Genomic DNA, 20,794 nt, shown 5'->3' with positions numbered 1-20,794 from the left:
AGTTTTCTTAACATAAAAAGATTAGCAGTTTATTAATAATTTAGTGAAAATACAATTAACATTTCTCAAGAAAACATGCTTGGGCTTTTCTAGCATAAACTGTCAGGTTAACAGACCTTAAGGGGAATATCCTGTTGCATACTGTGTCTTTTCCAAAAGCATCATACCACTTTACCCAACAGCATTGAATAAGGATTCCAGTTTCTCCACATCCTTCCTATATGTTCTTTGGAGAAATGTCTGTTCAAGCCCTTTGCCTTTTTTTTTTTTTTGACAGAGTCTTGCTTTGTTGCCCGGGCTAGAGTGAGTGCCATGGCGTCAGCCTAGCTCACAGCAACCTCAAACTCCTGGGCTTAAGCGATCCTCCTGCCTCAGCCTCTAGAGTAGCTGGGACTACAGGCATGCGCTACCGTGCCCAGCTAATTTTTTCTATATATATTTTTAGTTGGCCAGATAATTTCTTTCTATTTTTAGTAGAGATGGGGGTCTCAGTCTTGCTCAGGCTGGTCTCGAACTCCTGACCTCGAGCGATCCACCCGTCTCGGCCTCCCAGAGTGCTAGGATTACAGGCGTGAGCCACCACACCCGGCCTTCTAAGAATTCTTTACATATTCTAGATATTCTTTACATAAATCTTATCGGATTTTATGATATGCAAATATTTTCTCCCTTTCTGTGAGTTATCTTTTCATCTTGTTACTTCCTTCTTGGTGCCCTTTGGTTTTTGGGATTTTTGGTTTTGTTTTTGAGACGGTTTCACTCTGTTGCCTAGGCTGGAGTGAAGCAGTGCAATCGTAGCTTACTACGGCCTCCAACTCCTGGGCTTAAGTGATGCTCCCACCTCACCCTCCCAAGTAGCTAGGACTACAGACGATGGTGTCCTTTAATGTTTTTCCATGTTTTCTGAGTATTAATTTTAACCATTTATAAGTGCACAGTTCAATAGTAAGTACATTCACACTGCTTTACAGCCAATCTCCAGAACTCCGTCTTACCTTGTAAAACTGAAACTCTACCCATTAAACAACAACTCCCTATTTTCCCCTTCTTCCACTCACTGGCAGCCACCATTCTACTTTGTGTCTCTGTGAAATTTGACTGCTACAGGTACCTTATATAACTGGTATCATATAATATTTGTCTTTTTATGTCTGGCTTATTTCTTTCAGCATAATATGTTCAGATTTCATCCATGTTGTAGTGTGTCAGAATTTCCTTCTTTTAAGTCTGAATAATATTTGTGCATATCTATACATATACACACCCCACATTTTTGTTTGTTCATCTACCAATGGATATTTGAGTTGTTTCCACCTTTTGGCTATTGTGAATAATGCTGCTATGAACATTGGTGTGTACAAGTATCTGTTTGAGTCTCTGCTTTCACTCTTGGTATATACTTAGAAGTGGAATTGCTGCATCATATGGAAATTCAGTGTTTAATTTTTTTTGAGGAACCACCACACTGTTATCCAGAGTAGCTGTACCATTTTACATTGCTAATAGCAATACACAAGTGTTCCAGTTTCTCCACGGCTTTGCCAACACTTGTTATTTTCTGGGATATTTCTATAGTAGCTATCCTAATGGGTGTGAAGTGGTATCTCGTTGTGGTTTTGGTTTGCATTTTCCTAATGATTGGTATTGAGTCGATATGTTTTGATACACAGTTTTATGTTTGCTTCATGTAGAAGTAGGAATATTATAATAGGTATTTCTTAGCTGATGGTTATAAGTATTTTGGAAAGGTGTGAGTAAAAAAGATTTGTTGCTGACATCAGTATTGAAGTTAGGAAATGTGTTAATGGCTGTTGAAAAGGGACCTCCTGTGTGATAGGGCCTTGGTAGTATCCTCCATGGTTCAGAGTTTGGTCCTGTTTTTTAGTTCTAGAAATCTGAATTTGTTTGGGAACCCTGAGTTGATCAAGCTCTCAGTGCATTGCTCTTTTTAATCGAATGCAAATGCATTTGATACATTGCCATTAAGAGAAAGAGAGTTTGTGTGTGTGAGAGAGAGAGAGATTTCATAACTGGGATATTTGTGTGACTTCCTAAGCTCTCCTTTCCCATTATCAAGGTGCTTAGGGAGCTGAATTAGTGACTATAAATTTGTCTAGACTTCTGAAAGACTTGTATCATCCTGGCATGGCATCTCCCACTGAAGAGCTGCCAGATTCTAAGTCTCTACCATGGACAGGTCTCCCTGCCATATTCCAGCCTGTTGACACCCCCTTATTACAGCTTCTTTCCTTATCGTGGCAGAATATGAGGTGTTTCCCAAGTATCCCTTCAAGTGCCTTCTTTACATAGCTCACCTCACTCGCTAGTCAATCAAATAATTGAGCACCTACTATATTCTGAACACTGTTCCTACCTCTGGGCATACTTTGGTGAACAACACTAGTATAGTCCCTACATTACTACTTTGAGAGAGACCTATTTCTGTTACTTCAGGGGCATCTCACTTTAGTTCATTCTACTAAAGAAAAACATGATTTTTAAACCTTCTACTTATGTGACATTAGAACCTCTAATGAGTTACTCTTTTTTCCATAGCAATGGCACCAGCATGATATCATTGATCATTCCTCCCAAAGACCAGATTTCACGAGTGGCAAAAATGTTAGCAGATGAGTTTGGAACTGCATCTAACATTAAGTCACGAGTAAACCGCCTTTCAGTCCTGGGAGCCATTACATCTGTACAGCAGAGACTCAAACTTTATAACAAAGGTAATTTGGAGTTTGATCATTTTCCTTCTCAAGTTTGTTTGTCTTGGTTACATTTTTTACTTTGATCCTGCCATGGTGCTCAGCCAGCCTCCATCAATGTCCCTTTGGCCTTGGTGTTTAACTTTTTATTTGTTTTGTTTTTTATTTGTTGAAAGTTAAGTAGTATTTACTATACTTAAAGGAATAAATCCCACTGAAACATCTCAAAGGAAGTTTTAAAATTAGGGAGAGAATTCTGCCTGAGAGATTTAAGGAAGGCTATTTCTGCTTTATTTAAATTGTGGTTTAAAGGGGCAGGGAAAATAGGTTGTGTGAACATTTTCTGTTAATTGAGGAAAATTAGGTGTGGATTAAAATAGAGAAATTGTTTATGTTCTTTGCAGTACCTCCAAATGGTCTGGTTGTTTACTGTGGAACAATTGTAACAGAAGAAGGAAAGGAAAAGAAAGTCAACATTGACTTTGAACCTTTCAAACCAATTAATACGTCATTGTATTTGTGTGACAACAAATTCCATACGGAGGTAAGAAGTTCAAGCACATTTCTCTGAGCACTCCACTGATGGCGGTGGGGGTTTCATCACTCCAGAAAGAAACCCCATCCCCATTAGCAGTCACTCCCCATACCCCACCCCTCACCCCTCTCACTCTAGGCAACCACTAACCTCTTTTCTTTCTATAGATTTGCTTATGCTGGACATTTTATATAATGGAATCATACAAATTTGTGGCCTGTTGTGACTGGCTTCTTTCACTTAGCTGTATGTTTTCAAGGGTCATCCATACGGTAGCATGCATCAGTATACATCATCCCTTCTTATTACCAAATGATAATTCCATTTTATGGATATGCCATATTTTATATATATATTTCATCATTTGATGAAGATTTGGGTTGTTTCTATGGTTTGGCTACTATGAATAATGATCCTATAATATTCATATACAAGTTTTTGTGTGACCATATGTTTTCATTTTTCTTGGGTATATATCTGGGAGTGGAATTGCTAGGTCATATAGTGACTATGTTTAACCTTTTGAGAAGTTGCCAGACTGTTTTCTAAACTATTTTACATAGGTAGCTATTTTCAAAAGTCAGAAAACTTAAATTTATTATGACGCTGATCATTCAGCATGTTTGAGGAAAGTGCTAAACTAGGTTTGAAGAAATAATTAGAGGCATAGAAATAATTGGCTGCTTAATCTCCATCTCTCCCTATGTAGTGGTGATGCTTGCCCATATTTCTTGCATTCTTAGTTTTCACCTCACACATTGTAAAATTTTTAGCGGCAGGACTATAAGAGCTCTATTTTTTTTCCTCTCCCCATGAAACTTTTGAGTGACAGAGCTGCCATAAGATGAACTTTAATGGTGGAAAGGAAACCTCATTAGAGTGACCTAAATCAGTCAACAGTAGAACAATCAAGAATTCGCAGCTGGTTCCTAGTTCAGTCTCTTGCCTTTCATCGACCTAGGGAAAAACCTCTACAGTGGAATTAGAACTGACATTTGTCGACACAGTTTACAATGGATGATTTTTGCTAACTTGATGGGAAATTCATTTCCAGTTGGATCTCGGTCAACTGCATAGACAGTCCAGACTGGTTTTCTCTTTGCTACACTGTCTTCCTGGCAGAGGCTTCATTGGGGAGGCTCTTAGCCACCCACTCTGTACCTGTATCTAGTTTAATGAAAGCAGATTTTGAATCTTGTTGATTTAAATGGCACCTGGTATCCATGTTGTCTGGCTTTAGCTCACTTACGGAGATAGCCTCATTGTTTTTACTAAATCGTAACTCCTTTTCCAAGGTAGCATTTAATCTTGCTAGGTTTGTATATTTTGGCTTTAACTGATAGGTCAATAACTAGAAATGAATGTCATATACTGTACAACACAATTTATATCCTGTTTAATAAGGGTAATTATAATTCTTACAAGGGATGAGTCTGTTCTCTGATAAGCTGACTTGTTGAAAATCTCAGTCAATGTACCTTAACATCATTATAAGGCTAGGTTTTAACATGTGCAATATGCATGTCTTAATGCTAATTTTACCAAGCATGATTTTGTTAGATTCTTAGTTGGTTGATCTGCTTTCTTGTCAATTATTGAAGGGGTATTTTCTTGGTTAAAGTGAAATGGGTAATAATTTCTTCATTCTGAAGAGATTGCCACCTGACAATTAGAAATCTGTTAAGCCTATAGTATTCAAACTCCGTCATGAGAACTCTTGTCTATGTGGGTCCCTGTACTATTTAAATATTTTCTCTTTGGGGAGGCTGAAATAATTGGGATATAAAGCTAACCCAGAAGGAGGGGTTTCCTCTTAAAACTTGGAATTGGCTGGGCACGGTGGCTTGCACCTGTAATGCCAGCACTTTGGGAGGCTGAGGTAGGAGAATCGCTTGAGGCCTGGAGTTCAAGACCAGCTTGGGCAACATAGCAAGACCTTGTCTGTTCAGAAAATTTAAAAATTATCTGGGTGAGGTGGTACATACCTGTAGTTCTAGCTACTGGAGAGGCTGAGGTGGGAGGATCACTTGAGCCTAGGAGTTCAAGGTTGTATCTAGCCTGGGCGACAGAGCAAGATGGTGTCACTTTAAAAAAAATAAACTCAAAATCTTCAGCTATACTATAATACCTTTAAATCTGAGTTTGAGTTTTATATCCAGATACCATTAATAGTGCTCAAGACACAGGAGTTAAGTGAAATGTTTCAAAACAAGGGCTTTTTATAGACTGTTTCTGAGTTTTGTACTCATGTACTCCTCCTGAGTTGATTTACAAGATATTCTTATTTGCCATACTGGATACTGCCTATTAACGTCAGGGTTGTTAATGGTAACAGAAAGTCAACTTTCGGAAGTTAGATCCTGAATTTGAATGCTATACTCGTAAGTTATCATCAGTTAAAAACAAATCAAGAATTAGGAAAAGGTTAAGCCTTATAACTCTGTATTTGAGTTTTGTTTGGGGGAGGGTTTGAATTTTTTTTTAACTATCTTAACCATTTTTAAGTGTACAGTTCAGTGTATATTAAATACATTGACAGTGTTGTGCAACCGTCATTACCATTCATCTCCAGAACTGTTTTTATCTTACATAACTGAAACTATATACCCATTAAACAAGAATAGGTATACTTCCTCCTTTTCTCCAGCCCCTGGCGACCCCCATTCCTACTTTCTGTCCATGTGATTTTGACGACTGTGAGCACCATGTAAAAGTGGAATCATACAGTATTTGTCTTTTTGTGACTGGCTTATATGACTTAGCATAATGTTCCCAGGATTCATACATGTTGTAACAGCATATTGCACAGTTTTCTTCCTTTTTAAGGCTGAGTAATAGTCCATTGTATGACTGTACCACGTTTTGCTTACCCATTCATCCACTGGTGAACACTTGAGTTACTTCCATCTTTTAGCCGTTATGAATATTGCTGTTATAAACATGAGTGTACAGATGTTTTTATTGGTTTTATATTCACATGCCCAGGTCAGGTATGTTGAAGGGGTTCATATAGATGTTGTTGGTTATTTCTCTGTTGGGTTCAAATTTGTCCATAAGAGTTACATAGTTATAGCTGAAGTCTGTGATTATTTCATAAAAGTGTTTTTCCACAGTACTTAATATAGCATGTTGAGTGGGTTGAAAGAGTTTGTTTATGTTCTTTCAGGTTTTGTCTTGACCTAAGCAAAGCTTTGGGGTTTAGCTTGTGGTATATGTGTTTCCTTTTCAGGCCCTTACAGCACTACTTTCCGATGATAGCAAGTTTGGATTCATTGTCATAGATGGTAGTGGTGCACTTTTTGGCACTCTCCAAGGAAACACAAGAGAAGTCCTGCACAAATTCACTGTGGATCTCCCAAAGAAACACGGTAATATAGGAGGAGACTATGAGCCTACTTGCTCTGTGTCTAGCAATAAGGAAAATAAATAGTATGTTGCGGGGGAAGTAAATCCAGATGATGGGAGAGAAGCACCCTGGAATGACTCATGACTCATTGGTGCTTATGGCTCTTCCCTTGGCATCAGAATTAGTAGTCAGTCTCTGAAAATGAGTAGCAGTTTACGCTAAACGTTTAGAAAGAGAATGGTGATTTTTCTTTGTCCTTTACTTGGATAATGACATGATTTTATATTTAATTTGCAAGGCATCTTGTACTACTTAATAATTGCCATTTTCTCTCTCTACTTTTGTGTCAAAGGTAGAGGAGGTCAGTCAGCCTTGCGTTTTGCCCGTTTAAGAATGGAAAAGCGACATAACTATGTTCGGAAAGTAGCAGAGACTGCTGTGCAGCTGTTTATTTCTGGGGACAAAGTGAATGTGGCTGGTCTCGTTTTAGCTGGATCAGCCGACTTCAAAACTGAACTAAGTCAATCTGATATGTTTGATCAGGTAAGTGATGCGTAGACTCTCCATTATGTATATCTCTAGATGGGAGTAGATGAGTCTTCTGTATGAGCACTGGAGCATACACATCTTTTTGAACTTACAGTGATATATTTCTTGGGTTAAAAACCTAGCTCTGAGATAAATGGTGGTGTCATTACAGGTGTTTATTAGAAAACACTCCCTCATGTTTTTCTGGGTCTTTCTCTTCTGAAATCAGCCATTTTTAGGTGGGTTCCTTATAGGCTTTGTGGAGGTCCCTGGTTTAGTAGTATCTTTCTGATTTATTCCTGGAGGTAAGCAAAGCACTGAAACTCTCAACAGTATGACAGAGCTGATTAGCCCAAAGCATTTAATCCAGCAGGGTCTTTTGGTTTATGCCATGGGCTCAGCCGTAACACATCCCCAAGTTACTCTTCCAGAGGAGATGGCGTTATGGTAGAAAGTCCACCAAAGAAAATGTCTTAAGCTTTCTACTGCCTTATTTGGCAGGAGCCAGTGATTCCCCCTTTCCTCTGTAAGAAACTTATTTTTGTTTGTGCTTGATGAGATATCCTGTAGTAGGTCTAATAGAATGTGTGATATGATTGGCTGGGAAAGTTTACCCTGACAGCATTGTTCACTGTGAGTAGCTTTTGAATAAATTAGGCTCCTTCCCCATATTTAAACTTTCGTGATCATAATGCTGAACTTTCCATGCCATTAAGAGATAGTGGGTTTTGGTAAAGGTGTTTTGAAGTACTAACGATATTTTTTTGTGTGTGTCAGAGGTTGCAATCAAAAGTTTTAAAATTAGTTGATATATCCTATGGTGGTGAAAATGGATTCAACCAAGCTATTGAGTTATCTACTGAAGTCCTCTCCAACGTGAAATTCATTCAAGAGAAGAAATTAATAGGTATCAATGAAATAAGCTACTTTACTTATTCTTTGAAATGTTTCTGTATATATATGTATGCATATGATTGTATGAAACAAGACACTGAAAAGGTAAAAGAGAGCAAGATTTAGCATTTTTATTAAAATCTTCTGCCTCAGTGAAACCATTATGTTTAATCTTTAGTTGTTAGGTCTAACAAGTATGTTTGTATATACTGGGAAAACTTTAATGTCGAATTGACCTGTCCCTAATCACAGGACGATACTTTGATGAAATCAGCCAGGACACGGGCAAATACTGTTTTGGCGTCGAAGATACACTAAAGGCTTTGGAAATGGGAGCTGTAGAGATTCTAATAGTCTATGAAAATCTGGATATAATGAGATATGTTCTTCATTGCCAAGGCACAGAAGGTATGAGAATTAGCAAATAAGATTGCTATTTGTTACCTGGGTATTAAGGAAGCCTGGGCTGGAGATTAGGGAAGGGTGGCTGATTGTAGGAGCAATCTCAAGACGGATCTACCCTCTTGTTCCCCACTCCTTCAGCCTCTAACACATACCTGCATAGATTTTTCTGCTTGAACTATTTAATGTCTGGTTAAGATTGTTAAATTTACTGGGGACCAGAACTGTATCTGGAATGTCTTTGACGTTTCCTTATGGTTGAGCATTTATACCTGGTAGACATTCAGTGCGTGCTAATGTGATTATGGAAAAAAGGTTGATAGAGTGAATCTAGGAGCCCATTCCTCTCCTAACCTAACCTCATCTTGTGGGGCTTACACCATTAGAATATGAGAGCCAGGGTAACACATTTTCCTCTTAATATTACAGAGGAGAAAATTCTCTATCTAACTCCAGAACAAGAAAAGGATAAATCTCATTTCACAGACAAAGAGGTATGTGATTTGTTTTCTTGGCTTGATGACACATGCAAGGAATCCACGTGTGGGGCTGGCAGTGTAGAGTGTCAGCCTTGGGGTGCTGAAGCGCATACTTCAGGGTGGGGTGTCAGTGGAGGTGGTCAGCTCCTCTCTGCCACATTCCAATCTGATTCCAAGGAAAGAGGCCACCTTATGGTTACTGTGGCCTCTTATTTTTTAAAGTAGTTAAGCAGTCAGGAAAACATTCTCATTATCCTTGAAATTATAAATAGGAGAATTTAATTTGAGTAGTGCCTCTCCTGCACTGTGAAACCTGTGCTGCTTTCTTCGTTTACTGTATCAGCTCTTCCAGTGCAGCAACTTCTCTGGGTCTGGTCTAAATGTATCACCACAAGATGGCCCTAAGGGGCAGCTTCCACAGATTCTGAGTTGGAGAGCTTTGTTCTTTACAAGGCCCCACTCCCTGAAGCAGTTCTGGCTTGTCTCTTCTGGGCTGTTGAATGAGTGCTGCTTAGAGACACGACAACAACCTGACTTCTAGAATCAACAACAGGAATCATAAGCTGAAAAACCACTGAGTGTGTTGACATTTTATTACTGAGGGCAGAGCCTGAGGAGAAGTGTTTGAAATAATCAGAATTTCTCTGCTGTGTCCCATTATGTTACCAAAACTGAGAATTCACTTAGCTTTACACATAGACACGCATATGAACATACATGTGCATAACGCATTATGAATGAGAGAATGAGAATGGTGGTGGGCAGGGGGAGTGGGGGGCTAAGCCTTGACAGGTCCTAATCCCCTTGTTTTTGTATCTCATGGTCACCTCTGTAGACAGGACAGGAACATGAGCTTATTGAGAGTATGCCCTTGTTGGAATGGTTTGCTAACAACTATAAAAAATTTGGAGCTACGTTGGAAATTGTCACAGATAAGTCACAAGAAGGATCCCAATTTGTGAAAGGATTTGGTGGAATTGGAGGTGAGTGGCAAATCAAATTTAAAACCCGGGTCTCAGGCCAAGGCCTGTCCTATCTAGCCTTTCTTCAGGTGAGATGTGCTCAGTATCTACTGAGACAGATGATTAGGGCAGGAGGTGGCTACGGGTTCCTTAATTTGGACCCATTTTTACCATTAACTCTTTGCTTTCTGTAATTCTACTAGAGAATTGGGCTTCCCTTAGAGTGACCACCCTCCACCCCCACTCCATGAACACAGATAATTTACCCCTTTGGTTTGTTTCCCCAGGTATCTTGCGGTACCGAGTAGATTTCCAGGGAATGGAATATCAAGGAGGAGACGATGAATTTTTTGACCTTGATGACTACTAGGTAGTCGACATGGGTCCGGCAAAATGTGCCTCACCCTCCAGCATCCAACCCAAGGAGCATACCCGTGGTGGAATCCAAACAGATCCCTGCCTTACAATTGGAACATTTCCAGAACTTAATCCATGAGCATTGGATATTGAAAAGAAAACCGAAACAAAACCAGATCCAACCCTACACATTGGTTTGTCATGGTGTCAGCGCAGCAGCCTACAACTAAGTTCCTAAATGCCACTTTGGACTAATTTAAAAAAGAATCCCAGTTTTTACTTTTACTCGATGGTGAAATTGGTTGCTCTTGTATTTTATGAAAAAAAAAAAAAAAGATTTTTTTAACCTTCATACATAGAAGCAAAAATACTTTAACTGCTGTAAACCTCCAAAAGTTAATAGAAGTAAGATCATACTGGTTTGTTTCTTATTTTGATTGGAGAAAAATTAAATTGCTGCATTTCGCAGTGACCCATTTACATGGCATTCTCAGCTTAGACTGCATAAGAAGAAATATATGTGGTGAAATGTTGGAACCATTTCTCTCTCGGTCTCTGTTTAATGTTGAAAGGGTGAGCTAATAGGAGGCAATTTCAACTTTACTCCCTCACACTACCCCTCCCCCTCCAGACTGGCAGTTTCAAGGATGCAAATCGCATTGCAAAATCCAACTGACTCATGAAGCATTTGGGCCAGTGCACTGTTTACTTCTGTTTGGCAGACAGACGCATTTGTGCCCGGTGTTTGGGAGCCCTTTGTATCACTTGTTTGACAAGGGTCCCCACAATCTTAGCCTACTAGAAACCAGTTTGGGATGGATATTATGGGGCTTCTGTGCTATTGCTGGGATTGGAAGAAATAAAACATGCAATTTAAGTGGAAGCAAAGAAATTTAAAGGTTATTTTATTTTGCTTGGGTCTATCCTTGGTAAAAGGGAGGTGGATGTGTTTTCCTTGTGTTGGATGGCATGAGATTATGTGAATGTTTTGATTTATTAAAATGAACTGCAAGGTTTTTCACAGGAACGACGGACAAGACATGTACGACTGCATGTAATTATAAACTTCTGACCTCCTGGTGGGGTTGGAACATCTGTTTCTAACGTGGGGCTTACAAGCAAGCACCTCTCACATGAGAAATTAGGGGAGATGGGTGGGAAGGGATGGGACACAGCTTCTGGCACCATGGACTTAAGACCATATTGGATCCAAAAGTTGGCCTAAAACCCTGAAGCTTATGCTTCAGAGCTGGGCTATAAGTCAGACTTGAACCCAGCTGACATGCAAGGTCATGGCGTGCCCGAGGTGGTGACAGTGAACAAAGTGTATAGTATGTGCCCAGCAGTAGCAATGGAAAAAAGTATACCAAACGGACTTTGAAGGACCAAAGGTTTTAAAAGTCAATTGGTATCACCCCCACACTGACGAAGGTAGTGGGGCACATCTGGTTTTCAAATTGGGTACTTTTAACACTTTAGTGCCTGACTGCTGTTCTTTACTGACTTGACTCAGTCACTTGTAGCTTTATTGGTCTGAACCAGCTCCTTGTTCCCAGGTTACAGACCTGCCTATCGTTCCAATAATCCTGTTTCACTTGAATGAAGGGAGTATGTCTTAAATGTAAAGCTTCTGGTTCTCACACTGTATACTCTGAGGTCCAAATGACTGTCTGTCAATGTGTAACCTGATGTCTCAACCCCCAGTGAGAAGAGTCGATTCTTTGGTGTTCATCGACGCAGGAGGCTTCACCGGAACAGGCTTTTTTTTTTTTTTTCCTTTTTCTTTTCTTTTTTTTTTTTTTTCCTTTTTCTTTTTTTGCTTTGGGCTCTGCTGTTTGTTTGCAGAACACCCAAGAGTGAGCAAACATGCTCTCTTCACAGCAGTACCTTAGGGTTTTGCCATTGTAAATGGGTCTGATGTGATATGACAAGACCAGAGAAATTGGATGTAAATTTACATTTTTGAAAATGCTTGTTGTTTCACATGATACATTTAGGGTATGCAGCTCCTTTTGTAGTTTTTATTTTTACTATTTAAGTTTGGAAATGATGCCAAATTTTTGTATTTCTTTAATCAATGTGTTCTCTTGGGTGATATATATTGCATTATATATTGATGTGTGTATCAATATATACTGATATGTATTACACTTACACATACAAACACGTAAATAAGAGGGGGTGAAAACCGTAGCCTTTGCATTCTCTAATAGCCTCTGCAGAGAGATCCTAAGCAGCGAAATCTTGGTGTTGTGATGTACAGAAATGGAGAAGAGTATTAAACCATATTTAAGAATACACCTTGTGTGCTTGAGATTTTTTAGGACTATTCCTAGAAAAGTCTGAACTAGAGGTAGTGTGAGTTCTCCAAGGCATATGTCAGATTAGTCATGGCTAATAACTTTTCAGCCTCAGATTTGAGTTGTTTACATTTGCCTATGGAAGGGTATATGCAAAGGTCTGATGTCATGATTCTAAAGTTATACTAGAGGAAGGAGGTTCAAGTTGCTGGAGCCAAATTAATTTGTATCTTCCCATTCTACATGCATGCCAAAGGGAATCTTGCTCTTTTTAAAAGGTATTTCAGTTATGTTATCCCGCAACTCTTAATATTCCATGCAGGGATATTAAGTGCACCCCATTTTTACAGGTGATGAAACAGACCAGCAGCAGGTTCTTAGTGATAATGCCAAAATTTTATCCCAGGCTCAATTTCAGAGTTTCCTCTTTATTTTAAGTCTTACAATGGTCCAGATGGAAGAACAGAAACTAAGCACTTGCCCTCATCTTGCATACCTTGCGCTGGGTAATAGCCCCATCTGAGAGCAGGTCAGGGGCTGGGCCAATGGAGCCAGGGTTTTAGAGCAGAAGAGGATTTGTTTCGTTTGCTTTTCAAAGGTTGAGGTGCCTGGAGCCTCTTCTATCTGGTAGTTTAGGCAGCCTAGTTAAGGAACCAAGGTGGCGTGTGGTTTGCTTTCTACAGATTTGAGAAAACTTAATGCTGTAAGCAGAATTGACCAGTAATGGCAGTTTGCTTTTTCAGCATACTTTCACACATTTTCTCATCTGATCTAGATGATGGCCCTGATGAAATCCAGTTATCCTTTGGGAAGGAGTAGGCATGCCTGTGCGAGCGGAGTTGTAATTTTCCCTCTTAATGCATCCCTAGGTGCTGTTCTTGAACTCGAAAGTATTGGAAGGCAACACAGTGGAGCAGGATGTGAGCTGTGGTGCTTGCCTGTCTGGGCCTGTAGTACTTGCCATCTTTTGTTCTCTGGCTCTGGTTCCCATGCCATGACACTCCCAGACAGGCACACTGGATTCAGGGCTGAGTGCCAAGCTGGAATTCAAGCCTCAGGCCAGCTTCTCCCTTGTTGCCAATTTGATTTTTTTTTTTTCTTTTTTTCCCCCTCCCTCCCCCCTCGTTGCCAATTTGAGTGAGAGCCAGCTGGGATTCCCACCTGCCAAGTCCCACCCTGATGGGACTGGGTCTCAGAAAAAAGAAACTGACTGACTACGGGGTGTGGAAGTGGAAGCATCACATTGGAGCCAGAGAAGCAGGGCACAGTTACTTGCTCATTTTGTCGTCGTTTGGGTGCCACAAGTTGCTTGAGGAGGCAGGTGGCTGAACAGAGGACCTAGAGGTACACGTGAAAACAATTCTCCAGGGTTCTCTGTAAATTAAGTCTAAACCCTGACAGGGTGAGCTGTGTTTTAGGTATACGCATCTCCAGAAGTCTTTCCCTGAAACTGGCAGGCTCACCTGGGGCTCAGCTAATAGCCCGGGACAAGAAGTCTTACGAAGAGGTCTGGTTCTGGCTCTGCTGTTAACTGGGCTTGTGACTTCTGGTAAGTCCCTTCCTGCCCTTCAGTTTCCCTGACAGTACGGGGCAGGTCCTGAATCTGACATGCCTTTCAGGCTGTGAAAGCTATCAGGATAGCATAGTAGGGAGCAGAAACCTTTGACGTCTAACTGGGATAGAAATCCTGGCTCTACCTGGAAGACTGGCAAATTATTCCATGTTGTGAGCAGCAATTTCCCTCCCTTTAATAATGCCTACTTCATAAGGACTGGGGTAAAGATTAAATGTGGTAAGGCACAAGAAGTGCACAGTACAGTGGCGTTTAGCAAGGGCTTAGGTGGGAGCTTCTCTGATGATGGTCCCTCCACTGCCAACCCTGGTCCTCTGGCGGTGGCCAGGTTAAGTGTGTGCTGGTGACCACAAGGTGGTGCTAGAGTTAAGGGCATGTGGCTGTGGAAGAAATTTGCTTCATCTGAAGTTGTGGAGGTGGATTTCTGACAAGCATTAAGTGGTACCTCACTTGCTTTACCCTTAAATTTTGGAAGAGTGGAGAGGGCAGTTTGCCAAAGGAAGTAGGGATGAGTGAACAGAGAGGAGAGCGCAGGAGTCTCAACCCAGCTCTGCACGGTTTCCTTACTCCTCACTCTGGGCTTTGAGCTATCTATCCGTCTGTAAAATAACTATAGTCACTGACATTTGTTGAACAGTTATGTAATCCTTAGAAAAACTTAGGTAGATGCTGTTTATATCTGCCCATCCAAGTTCATAAGCTACTAAGTGGCAAAATCTAGGGCTCAAAGTCAGGTCCATTTGGTTCCAAAGCCACTGCAAATCCAAGTCATTCTTCACTCAAGAAGGGAGAGAACAGTTGCTAGTACAGTTGAGAAGATAGGTGGACTCGCCTCACCAACCCCTGTCCTATTCATTCCAGTGTTGTGGATGAGAAAAGGAAGGATCAGAGGGAGGGAGTGGCCTGAAGCCAAAGAGCGAGCTGGGAGAGGAAAGGTGGCCAACGTCCAGGAGGGGTTATGAAAGCTGTTTTGAAGTCACTTCCCCGTGAGTCAGGGTTGGCTTGTGTGTGTAGATTAACTTGCTTCTCCAGCTTTCTCCCTGGGCTTCCAAATTAGCCCCCATCTAGGTTTCCCTGACTGCCAGCTCCCTCTCCCACTCGGCCAAGATACCCTCAGCCCCTTCTGCTGGCTCTCCAACCCCACCCAAAGGAAACCCAGATGGCATACCCATTTTCAGGGAAGCCATGAGACCTGGGGAAGAAAGTAGAAGCTTCAGAAAGGCTCCAAGCAGGAGGCAAGAAATTTCTGAGGTGAAGGCAAAGATGCAGATATCCTGCCACCTGGGAGAAAGGAGGTGGGGCCTGGGCTTCAGAATGAGGAAAAATCAGGGATGGATGCCAGCACGCCTGCTCCATGTTACATGGCTGTCCAGACCCAAGCATGTCCCCAGCCTAGACTGCCCTGCAGGAACAAGATGAACCAACTGGGGTGGACCTAGAGGGCCTGCAGAAGGGGCTGTTTACCCAGCCTCATTCTTTCACTCAGTTGGCGCTTACAGACACTTCCTGTGTCCTGGGCCCTGTGCAAGACGCCCATATACAATGGGGAACAGTTTGGGCACAGGCCCTGCCCTTCAGTGCTTCAGGTCCAGCAGTGGAGACTGTTAACAAGGAAGGAATAGAGAGTGATGAGTGTGAGCGGGTAAGAGGAGTGAAGGGGGCTCCCGTGTCATCTGGGGCTGTAGGTCTGCATGGGGAGCAGGGCTCCGCTGGAGAGATGAGAGGGTGAGTTTGGAGAGGAATGTGAGTCAGTCCTGACTTCATCCAAAGGCCAGGAAGCCACTCGGATTTCAGGGCTCTGATTTTTTCACTCTGCTAATCATTTGTTTCTTTATTTTTTTTATTTTTTCATTTTTTTTTTTTTTTTTTTTTTTGAGATAGAGTCTCACTCTGTTGCCCAGGCTAGAGTGAGTGCCGTGGCGTCAGCCTAGCTCACAGCAACCTCAAACTCCTAGGCTCAAGCGATCCTCCTGTCTCAGCCTCCCGAGTAGCTGGGACTACAGGCATGCACCACCATGCCCGGCTAATTTTTTCTATATATATATATTTTTTAGCTGTCCATATAATTTCTTTCTATTTTTAGTAGAGATGGGGTCTCGCTCTTGCTCAGGCTGGTCTCGAACTCCTGAGCTCAAACGATCCGCCCACCTCGGCCTCCCAGAGTGCTAGGATTACAGGCGTGAGCCACCGTGCCCGGCCTTGTTTCTTTATTAACAGCTTTATTGAGGTATAATTTACAAACTATAAAATTCACCCACTGTAAGTATAGTTTGATAGTTTGGTTATTTTTTTAAAATAAATGTGTATAGTTGTGTAACATCCCACAATTCAATGTCCATAACCCTAGAATAATTGTGTTCTTTTGCAGTCAATCCCTGTTCCCACTGACAGCCCTAGACAACCACTGATATGCTTTCTTTCTCTATGACTTTGCCTTTCCAAGAAAATGATTTTCTTTTCAAATGATCCACCCGCCTCGGCTTCCCAGAGTGCCAGGATTACAGGTGTGAGCCACCTTGCCCAGCCTCTTACTTTCTTTTTTTTTTTTTTTTTTTTTTGAGACAGAGTCTCACTCTGTTGCCCAGGCTAGAGTGAGTGCTGTGGCGTCAGCCTAGCTCACAGCAACCTCAAACTCCTGAGCTCAAGCGATCCTCCTGTCTCAGCCTCCCGAGTAGCTGGGACTACAGGCATGCGCCACCATGCCCGGCTAATTTTTTCTATATATATTTTTAGCTGTCCATATAATTTCTTTCTATTTTTAGTAGAGGTGGGGTCTCGCTCTTGCTCAGGCTGGTCTCGAACTCCTGAGCTCAAACGATCCGCCCACCTCGGCCTCCCAGAGTGCTAGGATTACAGGCGTGAGCCACCGCGCCCGGCCTTACTTTCTTGATAACGTCCTTTGATGCACAAAACTTTTTAATTTTGATGAAGTCCAGTGTATCTATTTTTTTCTTTTGTTGCCATATCTTAGATTCCTTTGCCAAATCCAAGGTCATAAAGATTTACCCTTGTTTTTACCTAAGAGTTTTATAGTGTTAGCTCTTATATGTAGGTTATTGGCTCATTTTGAGTTAATTTTTTTCTTTTCTTTTTTTCCAATAAGCCTTTTATGCTCCTATTGAGTTAACTGTTAATATCTGGTGTGAGGTTGGGTGTCTGACTTCCTATTTTTGCATGTGAATATCCAGTTGTCCCAGCACCATTTGTTGATGAGACTGTTATTTTCCCCATTGAATGGTCTTGGTGCCCTTAGAGAAAATCAGTTAGCCACAGGTGTATGGGATTATTTCTGAACTCTCAACTCTACTCCATAGGTCTATATATCTAACCTTACGCCAGTACCACACTGTTTTGATTTATGTAGCTTTGTAGTAAGTTTTGAAATCAAGAAATTTGGGTCCTCCAACTTTGTTCTATGTTTTCAGTACTGTTTTGGCTATTTAAGGATCCTCAAAATTCTTTATGAATTCAAGGATTGGCTTTTCAATTTCTGCAAAAAAGTCATTGGAATTTTGGTAAGGATTGCATTAAACCTGTATATTGCTTTAGGTAGTATTGGCATCTTCACAATATTAATCTTCCAATCCATGAACACACGATGTCTTTCCATTTATTTAGGTCTTTTTAAATTTATTTCAGCAATGTTTTGTAGTTTTCAGTGGATAAGTCTTACTTCCTTGGTTAAATTTATTCCTAGGTATTTTATGCTTTTGGATGCTATCATAAATAGAATTGCTTTCTTAATTTCTTTTTCAGATTGTTCATTGCTGGTGTCATTCTGGTTTTGATTTGCATTTTCCTAATGACCAATGATGTTGAGCATCTTTTCATATGCTTATTTGCCATTCATATATGTTTTCTGGTGAAGTGTGATCTTTCATTCTTAAATCTCCAACTTTGCATTTCCATGAGTGGAGACCCCCCTGCCCCCCGTTTCTCAGATATCTTTCTTCTTCCTCTCTTCTTTACTTTGAAAAATTACTTAACAAAGTGGATGGGCAGCTCAGTGCAGGGGGCTGACAACATGGAAATTGGAGCCAGGTGTCCAAGGTTTGTCTCCCACTCTGCCACTTACTAGCTCTGTGACCCTGGGCCCAGAAGTCACTTCTTTTTCAGTTTCTTCAATGTTAAAATAGGGTGTTTTGTTAAATAAACTAAGTTTTTACTTTACTTGTTACATAAAATAAGTGCCTACCACAGCCAAGCCCTGTGATAGACCCTAGAATAGAATATGGTTGTGAGCAAAGGAGATACAATCCCTGTCCCAGTGGGCCTCCAGGCTAAAGGACCACTTCAGTGAATGTGAAATCCCAGCTGAGATGAACACCTGAGGGAAGGCACATGTGAGGGTCTGTGGCAGGGGAATTTGACCTAGCAAAGAGGAGGAAGACCACGCCAGCTAGTGAGAACAACACGGAGGGCAGGGAGCGAGCACAGTTGAGGAAATAGGTGGAGACCGGTGTGAATGAAGCTCAGAGAAGGAAGGGGGAGTGTGGCGGACAACGGAGCTGGAGAAGCCAGCAGGGCAGACCTGGCTGGGCCTCAGAGGCCTTGCTGACAACCTGAGATTTCATTCTGAAGAATATGGGAAGCCACTGAGGTATTTTAAGCAAGGCAGATGACACATTAAGATTTGCTTGTCAAAGAGGTCCTCTGGGCACAGTGTACTTTGAGAAGAGAGCCTGGGCCTGAGTCCTGAAGCACTGGAGCACTTAATGTCTAAGTCGAGGAGACTCAAAGAGAGCAGCAGGAGGGGCGGAGGAAAACCAGAGCTTTGTCCACCAAGGCATGGCAGCAATGAGAGGGAGGATTTCAGGGAGAGGTGATCACATACAAGCCAAATGCTGCTGACAATTAGTCAAGGAAGATGAAGACTATCCTGCTAGACTGAGAGACAGGAGGTCCCTGGTTACATCTGAGGAGCCCCCAAACACTACTGCTTGCCCTCCAGCCCCTATAGCCGCTGCCTCAGGACTCCCCCCGCACCCGCTGCAGATCAGAGCGGGTCTTTCTCAGTAAGCTGCTTAGAAGGATTTCCTGGCAGCTCTCCTGGCCCTCTGCAGCATCTTCGTCCTGGGGCGAGGCCTGAGCACTAACAGCAAGAGAGGTGTGTGTGGCAGCCAGAGCTCAGGCCTGTTCCACCATGTCTGCCCCACCTCACCCACCTAGCTGCTCGGCACCACCTGGATGCCCACGTGAAGGCAGCTTCATGCCATGGCGCAGGGCTACTCTGGTCAGTCACCGATTCCTATCACAGCTCTACCACTTAAGATGAAAGGCACTTAAACAGCTGAAGCTGACTCCCAATCTGTAAAACACTGATTAAATGTGACAATGAAGTATGCATTAGGCATGCGACAAACAGTATTAGCTATCATTGACTCATATTCTTTCATTCAACAATTGTTTTGGCCGGGCACGGTGGCTCACACCTGTAATCCTAGCACTCTGGGAAGCCGAGGTGGGTGGACCATTTGAGCTCAGGAGTTCGAGACCAGCCTGAGCAAGAGTGAGCCCCCCCCCTGCTGCCCCGTCTCTACTAAAAAAATAGAAAGAAAATTAGCTGGGCATGGTGGCACATGCCTGTAGTCCCAGCTACTTGGGAGGCTGAGGCAGGAGGATTGCTTGAGCCCAGGAGTTTGAGGTTGCTGTGAGCTAAGCTGACACCATGGCACTCTAGCACTGGCAACAGAGCGAGACTCTGTCTCAAAAAAAAAAAACCCAAAAGCAATTGTTTTTATTATTCCAGGCAATAGAATATACAGTATATTAAGTCCTCACTTATCTTTGATAGGTTCCTAGAAGCTGTGACTTGACGAAACCAATTTTACCATAGGCTAGTTGATATAAACAAGAATTAAGTTCCTACAGCATATTTCTGGGTCACAAAACATCAGCAACTTCTAAAGAACAAAATGCTTCCAATATTAAACAGCTTTGGGATATGTGAGGAAACCAGAGTCCCTGGAGAAAACCATGCAGAATTGGGGAGAATGTGCAAACTCCACAAAGACCGTGGCTCCAGCTGGGAATTGATTTTTTTCTCATCAACATTATAAGGAAGTGACTTTGAATGAAATGTAATTTAAGGACCTGCTGTATGGCTCACGCCCATAGTCCTAGCTTCCTGGGAGGCCGAGGCGGGAGGATAGCTGCAGCTCAGGGGTTCGACACCAGCCTGAGCACAGTGAGACCCTGCCTTAAAAAAAAAAAAAAAAGACCTGCTGTAGTCAGCAAGGCAGACACAGTCCATGTCAATAAGGAGTGTGCAATCAAGTGGCAAACCCAGCCAAGAGAAAATGCCATGCTTAGGTGAGAAAAGCACAAACCCACTGGCCAGAGGCTCCTGTGGGATGGGGAGACAAAAGTAGCACCCAATTCGGTCTTGGTAGGGAAGTGCCACTGGCAAGAGAAGGTTTGGTTTCTGTTTGTCAGAGGTATATAATTTGGTTGAGCAGGCAAGCATAGGAAAACAATGAAAAGGAAAATGCACGGAGGTACCAGGCAACTGTCATGTTATTGGGTGTCACACTGGCCTTTTTGTTCAAAAAAACCTCAGTTTATCAATCCTACGCCCAATACTCCCACCATAGAGAGGCCCAAAAGCCTGACCCCATGGCCACTGGAGCATATGTCCTCTGTCCCTCCCTCTTAAGGCAGTGAACAGCACCTGATCCCTACTGCCTCATAGGGCTTTCAGAGGATCA

At 42.0% G+C, this 20,794-nt stretch overlaps 1 protein-coding gene across 2 annotated transcripts in view; it reads left to right on the top strand.

Moving 5' to 3' along the window:
• Window positions 1-11,943, top strand: part of ETF1 (eukaryotic translation termination factor 1) — a 28,062-nt gene extending 16,119 nt beyond the window's left edge. For both annotated transcript variants that reach the window (XM_069484090.1, XM_069484091.1), the window contains 9 exons: window positions 2,557-2,732; window positions 3,116-3,255; window positions 6,476-6,614; window positions 6,945-7,135; window positions 7,898-8,027; window positions 8,267-8,422; window positions 8,846-8,910; window positions 9,731-9,878; window positions 10,145-11,943. In XM_069484090.1, coding sequence (XP_069340191.1) covers window positions 2,557-2,732; window positions 3,116-3,255; window positions 6,476-6,614; window positions 6,945-7,135; window positions 7,898-8,027; window positions 8,267-8,422; window positions 8,846-8,910; window positions 9,731-9,878; window positions 10,145-10,227 — 1,228 coding nt within the window. In that variant the 3' untranslated portion in view covers window positions 10,228-11,943. The remainder of the gene's footprint in view (window positions 1-2,556; window positions 2,733-3,115; window positions 3,256-6,475; window positions 6,615-6,944; window positions 7,136-7,897; window positions 8,028-8,266; window positions 8,423-8,845; window positions 8,911-9,730; window positions 9,879-10,144) is intronic.
• The last annotated feature ends 8,851 nt before the right edge of the window (window positions 11,944-20,794 follow it).

This window comes from Eulemur rufifrons, chromosome 10, assembly GCF_041146395.1.
Source record: "Eulemur rufifrons isolate Redbay chromosome 10, OSU_ERuf_1, whole genome shotgun sequence".
In the NCBI taxonomy this organism is placed as follows: Eukaryota; Metazoa; Chordata; class Mammalia; order Primates; family Lemuridae; genus Eulemur; species Eulemur rufifrons.
This window is presented reverse-complemented; position numbering and strand designations above follow the sequence as displayed.